The sequence below is a fragment of the Thunnus maccoyii genome, chromosome 13 (genome assembly GCF_910596095.1).
Source record: "Thunnus maccoyii chromosome 13, fThuMac1.1, whole genome shotgun sequence".
In the NCBI taxonomy this organism is placed as follows: Eukaryota; Metazoa; Chordata; class Actinopteri; order Scombriformes; family Scombridae; genus Thunnus; species Thunnus maccoyii.
In genome coordinates, this window is record NC_056545.1 from 5,151,286 (window position 1) to 5,161,434 (window position 10,149).

The window sequence follows — 10,149 nt, forward strand, 5'->3', positions numbered from 1 at the left end:
AACAGGCAGGCAAAAAACAAACTAAACCCCATTCCAATCATTGGCAGTATGCAATGCACCTGCGCACACCCTGGTGGTAGGAGCTCCACCTCTTGGGAACTGAAGTTTTTAAGTGCAGAATACAAATAGAAGCCATACTTATAGAACACACACGGAAAAAGGGGGTGGAACACAGTGAACATAGAAAAAAACATATACAATCAGGTAATACATATATAAATTTCACCACATAGTATATGGGGCTTTAGAGAGATCTAGCTAGAGCCATCATATATCAGAGATACCCAAATCTATAAGAAAAAACATATCGAAAACAAAACAAAAATAGAACAAAGAGCTATGGAGGGGTATCAGGCGAAGGCCATTATGAACCATAGACCCCAAAGTCTACACTACAGCATAACACTCATATCAAAATCCTCGTTGAGGTTCATAGGCTTAAGTGTATCTAAAGTGTCAATCCAATAGAGCTCCCTTTGGCATATCTTTCTTTCCATATCTCCCCCCTCTTAGCAATTCAAAGTGTTCAGTGCCCTGGAATCGCAGAGAGGGTGTAAGAATTCATTGAAATGACAAGCAACAGGATAATTCACATCATTGCGTCTGATGGAGCTCTTATGCTCACTAATCTTTTGTTTCAGCATGAGTGTAGTTTTACCTATTATATACTGTATACATACACTGATCAGCCATAACCGTAAAACCACCTGCCTAATATTGTGTAGGTCCCCTTTGTGCCATCAAAACAGCTCTGACCCGTCGATGCATGGACTCCAAAAGACCTCTAAAGGTGTCCTCTGGTATCTGGCACCACTGTGTGTTCTGACACCTGTCTATCATAACCAGCATTAACATTTTCAGCAATTTGTGCTACAGTAGCTCTTCTGAGGGATTTGGACCAGATGAGCTAACCTTTGCTTCCCACGTGCATCAATGAGCCTTGAGGACCCCATGACCCTGTTGCAGGTTCACCGGTTGTCCTTCCTTTGACCACTTTTAGGAAGGTACTGACAACTGCATACTGGGAAGACCCCACAAGACCTGTCGTTTTGGAGATGCTCTGACTCAGTCATCTAGCCATCACAATTTGGCCCTTGTCAAAGTCACTTTGGTCCTCATTCTTGCCAATTGTTCCTGCTTCCAACACATCAACTTCAAGAACTTACTGTTCACTAGCCACCTAATATATCTACCCCTTGAGGTGCCATTTTAACAAGATAATCAATGTTATTCACTTCGCCTGTCAGTGGTTTGACTGTTTGGGCTGATCAGTGTATATATTTATATACGTACATATACTGCATAGTTTTTATGTCCTTGTCTATTGATTGTTGCTGTTTGTTGGCATCAGTGTATTCCTGTGACCTGTGTGTTAATATCAGCCTGCAAACCAAATATCTTTTGGGATAGTAATAAACATCAAGATGAAGTTTTTTAAAAAAAAAAAAGTACTAGTTCTGCAGAAAAATGGCCCCTGTGAGTGACTTTATATGATATTTTGCATTTTACATATATCAGTTGGCCATGCTTGATTGATACAAACTTGTGGTTTTCTCTTGAAGAGGGGTTTTTGAGACACTCTCTCTTCCTCTCTTCCTCAGATCAGACATAGTGAAACAAGCCACCCCACATCCTCTACATCTTAACTTCCTGCAGCGCAATGAAAAACATCAGCAAAAACCAAGAGTGGTGAAACAAGCAGAATACAGTCATTGGCAAAAACAAAACAAAACAAAACACAGTTTCACTTGAAGAAAAAGCCCCTCAACTAAAGTTAAATGAGGGAATTTAACAAAATATTCAAATCATACACTGAAATTAAGACTTGAGATGACACAGTAATGATACTGCAGAGTGTAGGTAGTAGTCACTGAAGTGGATTATGTTTCCATTACAGAAACATCTGCAGACACCAACAGCTTCACAGCTTTGACCACAACCACAAAGTGATACTATCAGGGGATTAAAAACTGAAATGAACATTACTCATAAACTGCAAACAGCAAATCGCCCCCCTGAAACGTTGAACTAGGAACATCAAAGTTCAGATTATAGGTTATCTAGATTTAAGTTTTACGTCCATAATACATCAAATGCATGAATAATAAGTGTGAAATAAGTATATCCAACAACAGGCACACAGGCATCCCTACATGCAGGGCTGAAAGTTACTAATTACAACATGGGAATGGGAACATTATTTTAATTGAGGAGCCGTTGTGGTTGCTTGTACATTTTGAGTACATTGGTATTTCTGCTTTTACAGATCAAGACAAAAGATCAACAGGAAAAGTTGTTTTGTGCCATTAAATAGCTAAAGTTATAAGTGGAAAGTGGAAAACCTCCTACCAGATCAAAGTGCATGATTAGCTATTAGCGTCTAGCAATTTCAAAGGATTTTAATAAAATGGTGGATAGGTTTACACAGAAACTGTTTGCAAACATGAAATAGTCCATTTTGTGTGAAGTTTTGTCTGTATAAACTGCAGACACACTAATATGTAACGTAACACGTGGCATATGTCTAGTGTCTGGTATTTTGATGATAAAAAGCCTGATTTTCATACATCTGCTGACATTACTGAAATAATATCCAGAGTTTTAATGCTAAAATAACTTTTTTCATTCTAACATTACTTGTGTGAGGGGGATGTGCTCTTAACATGTGGAAGAAAACAACAGAAATTTCATATAAGCTAACGTTACTTATTTAATGCTAACGTTACTTTTTTATGCTGACAATAATTGTGTGAGGGGGGCCTCTGTGCTCTTTTAAATTTCATATGAACTAATCACTGGTGGACTCAGGGGGAGGGTGGGGGGCAACCGGTCCCCCTGGTGCCCCCAAAGACAAAAAAATAGAGTGAAAGTGCCCTCTAAGGTGCCCCCACAGTAGAGCAAACATGATAAAATGTCCTCTAAGGTGGCTACACAAAGAAGAAAACATACCAAAGTTCTGTAATGGCTGTCTTAGTTATGGGTAAATCAGGATGAAAGGCCCTATAGAGGACCTCTCTCTATGTGACAATCTGAAATGAAGTGCCCTTCTTGGTACCCTTGGTCCATTGATACCCCCACAAGCGAGAAAACATGTTATGTCCTTTAAATGAAGAGGATGTAATGCACTGCCCTATGAGTTGCTGTTGTAATGAGGTGAAGTGGAGGTTTTGTATGGGTGCCCTTCTAGTGAGAAAACAATAAAAAAAGGAAAAAGTGCCATTTAGGGTGCCCCTAAGTCTAACATACTGAAGTGCAGAATTGGGTGCCCTTTCAAAGAAAAAACAAAAAAAAAACAACTCAATAAGTGCCCTCTAGGGTGCCCCCACATGTGAGAAAACATGATGCCATGATGAGTGTCCTTTTAATGAACAAAAAACTGTGTCCTAAAGATGCCCTATAGGGTGTATGGGAGAAAAACATTGTGAAGTGAAGAGTATATTCTGAATCACCCTATAAATTGACATACCCTCTCAGACAGCCTGAGTCCGCCACTGATCCTAATTTTACTTTTTTTTAAAAAGTGCAGTTTGTAGAATTTAGTGGCATCTTAGCGGAATGGACTTGGTAGAAATGGAAAATAATATTCATAAGTATGTTGTCATTAGTGTAATCACCTGAAAATAAGAATCATTGTGTTTTTGTAACCTTAGAATGAGCCTCTTATATTTACATAGGGAGCGGATCCTCTCCCATTAAGCCCCCCATGTTGCACCACCATGTTGCACCACCATGTTTCTACAGTAACTCAGAAAGGAAAAACCAAACACCAATTTACTTTTTTAATGCTAACATCACTTTTTTATGCTAACCATACCTGTGTAGGAGAACTGCTCTTGACATGTGGAGACAAACAGCAGAAATTTCATATAACCTAATTTTACTTTTTTAATGCTAACGTTACTTTTTTATGCTAATGATAACTGTGTGAAGGCGCTTCTGTGCTCTTAACATGTGGAGACAAACTGTAGAAATTTTAGATATGCAAACATTACTTTTTATGCTCTTGTGGAGGCAACCAACAGGAACTTCATATATGCTAACATTACTTTTTTATGCTAACCATACTGCATAACTGCTCTTGACATGTGGAGACCGAGCAGGTAACTCCTGGTCTGAAAGGTGAAGCCAATGCGGGAGTACCCTAAAACTGCTTTCTTTCTAATGGCCAGCAGGGGTGGCTCCATTGGCTGCAAAAAGAAGTCTGATTGTATGGAAGTCTATGAGCAAATTTTTGTTTTAATGGTTTTAAGCCTGTTTTTCGCTGACGAAAATTAGCATTAGCATTAGCATTACCACAGTTAAACATAGACTGTAAATGCATCATGCTAACCAAGCTAGCAGCTAGTGCTAGGGTCAGCTTCACCCTCTCGTCCAAATATGGTCACTCTGGCTCCAAAAATCAAAGATGGCAATGGTTAAATCCAAGATGGTGACAGTCAAATCGTAAACCCAAGGCTTCAGAACGGCAGTCCACAAACCAATGGATGATGGTCAGTCACAGTGGCTACGTCCATGTTTTTTTAGTCTATGGTGGAGACAGACACCAGAAAATTTAGATATGCTAACGTTACTTTTTATGCTAAAGTTACTTTTTTATGCTAAGAAATATTTTGTGTGGATTTTTATGCTTTTCGTGGAGGTAAGCAGCAGAAACTGCATATATGCAAATTTTCCTTTTTTTAATGCTAATGTTACTTTTTTACGCTAACGATAATTGTATGAGGGCGCTTTTGTGCTCCTAACATGTGGAGACAAACAGCAGAAATCTTAGATATGCTAAATTTACTTTTTTATGTTCTTGTGGAGACAACTAACAGAAACTTCATATATGCTAAGGTTACTTTTCATGCTGATGTTATTTTTTTAATACTACCATTACTTGTGTGATGGGGGTTCAGGCTTCTGTGATTTTAAACCATGCTGACACACAGTTTTTTGACTTTTTACCTCTTTGAATGTCCTCATGTTGTAAATTTTCTTGATTCTCATATGTGGCGTAGCTGCTGTAACACTGCAATTTCCCACTGGGATGAATAAAGTACTCTATCTTTAGACATTCACAGACATTCACTTAAAGGGATAAATGAATAAATACAAAGTTAATCATGGATTATTTATTATACTGTGATTCAAAAGGTATTATGTCCAACATAATTCAACCTCAGACAAGTTTGATATGAAATAGTTTTGTCTACCTCATGAATCTGCAATATGTTGACTAATGGAAGAAAAATGTTATAGTAGCCTGTACGATTCTTGCCGGGTCTCTGCAGTTGAATCAATACCACAGGAACACTGTCTGCATCACGAATCATGCTCCCTTCCCATCATTTACATGCAGCTAATGGCATCAGTATCCATCTCTGGGGTACATCTTATCAATTCACGACCTCCCTCATATTATAAGAGATCATGGAAATATGCTCCATAGATATGAAAATAGTCCCTCTACAGCCAGCAGAATATGGCCAAGATACTTTGTCCCAGCAGCTCTTCATTTTGATGCAAATGTGAGGCAGCCTTGCAGGTTCGAAGCGGGGGAGGGGGACCAGGGGAAATGCAATTGAGGGATTTCTTTGTGAGGCCCGACGCAAATCCCAAATGTTCTCAGGGTTGAAAACAAAAACAGCATGGGTGCTGCACTGGTCATGTTGGCCCCTTCAATAGATGCACCTTCTGCCACACAAAAGCACCGAGGGCTTTCTCGCCAAACTGTGCTTCCAAAATATTCCGCTCTTAGAGATCCGCTCCTCATACTGTTCAGAGTTGACACAGCTGAGAACATGAATCCAGTGCTCATGAAGTCCACTGGTTGTATAGTAGACTTTCTGGTGCAATAGTGATGAAGGGAGTCGACCTGTCAGTCAGAGACGCCCACTGGTAGCCCTCTGGCTGGTTCCTCTGACTGTATGAAGCCAGTGTACATGGTGGCATGTGGCTGGGATTAGTAAATTTCACTGTGGATTAAAATCTTTCCAACGCCTCCATGGCCACTCACTAAAAGAAAGGAGTCTGAAGTTCCAGCAAAGATCCAGTGAGCACTCTGGGCCCATGGTCTCACTTAGCAGGTATGTTGAAACTTTTCCTTGTTGCTTTCTACAGTGAACTGATGATGTAAGGATTTACTAATCAGACTTTGTGTGTTTTGTTGTTTAAATATGCCAAATGTTTTTACTTTATTTCTCTTAACAGCGCAGACGAGTCTGATATCTTATACAAACAGCATGGTTTTATCTTAAGCTGCTTAAAAGAAAGCAACTTAAACATTTTTATGTCTTTGAGATTATAAATTTAAATATGTTACTGTCTCTAGCTGTCTCTCTCTGAGTATACAATAGTGGCTTTGCCAATTATGTAAGAGAAATACAAAGAACTAGAGGAATCAGATGGTAAAAGTACTCTAAACTCTAATTAGGGCTTAAAAACAACACTGGGAAAAAACAGTTTGTCCAACACACGCATCTTATGTTAAAATGATCTATAGGGGTGTATAAATAATTAAATATATGTGTGTGTTTGGATTTGCGAGTTAATAATTACAACACTTTTGTGTGATCTATACTAAACACTTGTTAACAAAGATATGAAGTAGGTTCTTATTAAGATTATTGTTAATGTGTGTGAACCTTTATTCCAAAAACAAGTGTAAATCTTTTTTTTTTTCTCAAAACAAACAAGTTTCTTGGGTGTCAATCTTGAGTCTAATCAGATTCTGTTATGTAACGCTCACAGTGGAACACATGGTGTATACTGCACAGTACAAACAAGTATAACTACCCTCAAATAAATACACATAAACATCAAATAACAAACATTGTTTGTGCCTATATTGGACCTAGGTCTGTACTAAACAAATGTACTTCTCTTCTAATGATGAATAAGGAAAATTAGATATAATAATTACAATACAATAATATCAATAATAAAAATATGTTTATGTGAAAACTCTGACTGACATGTACAACATATTTTTATTTTTTATATCTTATAAAAACACCTCGGCACTGTTGGTTTAGCAAACATTACTCAAACCGAAGTAAATAGACCATTTGTTGGACACTAATCCACAAGTTTCTCCTTATTCAAATCTTGGGTGTTGTATGCGGTGCAGATTTTAATGCCCTTTGAGGTAAACTTGTCATTTGGGTGATAATGATGACATTGACTCGAATTGACCATTATGAGGTGAAGTCCTGCTTTGAAATATATGGATGAAGCTTTGTGATGATCTTGTGTTTGCTTCTTGTAGCTCCAGGATGTTCCAGCTGTTCCAGGGTCACATCCAGCCAGCTGGGCATCGAAGCCGCAAAACCCGTCTAGTCACCAAAGACGGGCGCTGCAACATCGAGTTCGGCAATATAGAGTCCAGTAACCAGTTTGCATACCTGGTGGACTTCTGGACCACCTTTGTGGAGATCCGTTGGCGCTTTGTTCTCCTGTTGTTTGTGGCTTCGTTCACCGGCAGCTGGTTCATTTTCAGCCTGCTGTGGTACTGGATCGCAAAGAGCAACGGGGATCTGACCGGACAGAACCGCACAGATGAACATGTCCAGTGTATAGACAATGTTAACGGCCTAACAACGGCGTTCCTCTACTCCTTGGAGACCCAAACCACTATCGGGTACGGTGGCAGGGCGTTGACTGGGCACTGTGCTGGCACTGTAGCTCTAATTATCATCCAGTCTCTCATTGGCACCTTCATCAACTGCTTCATGTGTGGGGTCATCTTGGCCAAGATCTCGTTACCCAAAAGAAGGGCAAAGACTGTCACCTTCAGCAACACGGCGGTCATCTGCTTAAAGAAAGGCAGTCTGTGTCTCCTCATCAGAGTGGCCAACCTTCGAAAGACTTTACTAATTGGCAGCCAGATCTATGGCAAGCTGCTTAGGACCACAACCACACCAGATGGAGACACCATCATTCTGGACCAGGTGCACATTGACTTCATAGTTGACGCTGGCAAGGATAACTTGTTTTTTGTTTGCCCTCTGACCCTCTACCATGTGATTAACAGATCAAGCCCATTCTACGACCTGTCAGCCAACACTCTTCTGCTACAGGACTTTGAGTTGGTGGTCTTTTTGGACGGGACAGCCGAGTCCACCAGCTCCTGCTGTCAGGTCCGAACCTCCTACATCCCACAGGAGATTCAGTGGGGGTACAGTTTCCTGCCCATCATCTCCCGCACCAACACGGGAAAGTACCGTGTGGATTTCTCAAACTTTTCAAGGAGCGTCCGGGTCACCACACCCCACTGCGCACACTGCTTCGAGACAGATGTGGACGAGAGAAACCATAACAACCACAATCACAATAACCAGCAAAAGCTGGGGATCGATAACTTGGGGTTTCAGGTGATTGACATTCATGATGTAATGGACATCACTAGAATGTGAGCAAGTAGGATGAGAAGTTTTGCTCTGACTAACAATAATGAATCAGGATGTGGTAAATTAAGTGTGAAAAGCTTCGTCTTTCCAACTTCCTCTAAGCAAGGTTTCACTGTTAGTCAGACTGTTTGTGAGGAGGAGTGAATTATTGAGGAAATATTTGGCCAGACTGCCTTCTCCAGCAAGCTCTCAAGTGAACATGTGAATTATAATCGACTCGTTTGCCTTAAACAGGCAAAACATTCAAAGTTCTTAAACTGTCTGGAGGAAAATTCAGACGTGAACGGGAGTTAAGCTCTTGCCCAGCGGCTCATTACAATCAAAGCACATTTGGGACTTGTGACTTTGTCTAGGTAATGGGTGGAAGAAGGAGGAAGAGGGAGGAAGAGGGATTGAGGTTTTGATGTATAGAAAATGAAAGGGGTAAAATACTGGATGGCACAGTGGGTGCTTTTTGAGAAGATTAAGGTCTGAGCCTGTTGTAATGAAAAACTGTGTGCTATAAGGGCTGGAGTGGAAAAAAAAGTAGGACAGGCCTTTTGAGTTTTCTCATTATTTCAACTAAAACAGTAACTGTATGCTGTTTTTTTTGTATGCCTTGATAATTAGGAAACTGTGACCATAGCTGTTAAATGTGATGATTTTAACTGTGACCAGTCTACATTTTGTAGATCATACTGTGTTCACTGTAACTCAGGGAAAATAACATCCTTAGTTGAAATAAACCTTTTTTTCCACAATAAATTGACTCATTGTTCAGTTTTTTATATCTTTTGCTGTTCTCCACATTGAATATATTATCAAAATGTGTTAGAAGTACATCAGAATAATGATCATATCAACCATCAAGAGTGGTTAAATGTATTACATTTACTCAAGTGCTGTTCTAAAATAAGTTTAGTGAAGCATAAACTAAAGCAGCATAAACTAGAAATATTCAAGTAAAGTACAAGTACCTCAAAATTGAACTCAACATTTATGGTTACTGTAGGCAGTGAACAAGCATAAAAACTTGCAAAGAGCTGACATTTCCACCAAACTTCAGCCTGAAAGTCTCATTTAGACTTTGAGTATTCTGTATAAGAAGGTATATGACAAAATAAAAGCTGACTGCAAGTTGTTAAAACTTTTTAGATGTGTTATGTTGTTTAAAATGTGAATGGCATACAACCAATACTGCAACTGTGTAAGATTTATAGTCAAGGAGGTGCCTTGATTACAATATACTGTATTTTGTTCCTGACATTGATGTAAATTGAACTAAAATACAAGCATAGAAGAAAACACTCAAAGTATGCATTTTGATTTTTAAACCAACCAACAGTGACAGAAGCTTGACAAGATGTGTTTACTGAAATGTGTTTTCGCCTTTGCACAAGTGGTGATAATATTTACAATTGTCAATATCCAATCAGTCAAATGTGAAAGTGAAGAAATATGTATTTAAAAAAGTTTCAATGAATGAAATAATTGTTAGAAACACAGAACAATACACTAAAAGTTCCAGAGGACAACGTAAGCTATGTCCAAACAGCTAAAAAATATAAATGATGGAGTAATTCAGTGTCTCAGTACGTATTATATTTGATATCTGGAGCGTTTGGGTTCAAATATTATTTCCACTACTACAAGAATACAATTATCCTGTCATCCCAATTACTTTGTATAAGACTTGTACGACTTGTACCATGTAAAAAAAGAAAAAAAGATCTCTGGTTGGAATCTGGCCAGACTTTTCTCACATGCTCCCTCCTTTTAT

At 39.1% G+C, this 10,149-nt stretch overlaps 1 protein-coding gene across 1 annotated transcript; it reads left to right on the forward strand.

Moving 5' to 3' along the window:
- Positions 1-4,363: 4,363 nt before the first annotated feature.
- On the forward strand, positions 4,364-9,183 carry kcnj1b (potassium inwardly rectifying channel subfamily J member 1b). The gene is made up of 2 exons (XM_042431145.1): positions 4,364-6,068; positions 7,250-9,183. Exons 1-2 carry the CDS (start codon positions 6,052-6,054, stop codon positions 8,394-8,396), a joined length of 1,164 nt encoding a protein of 387 aa, XP_042287079.1. The 5' UTR covers positions 4,364-6,051; the 3' UTR covers positions 8,397-9,183.
- The last annotated feature ends 966 nt before the right edge of the window (positions 9,184-10,149 follow it).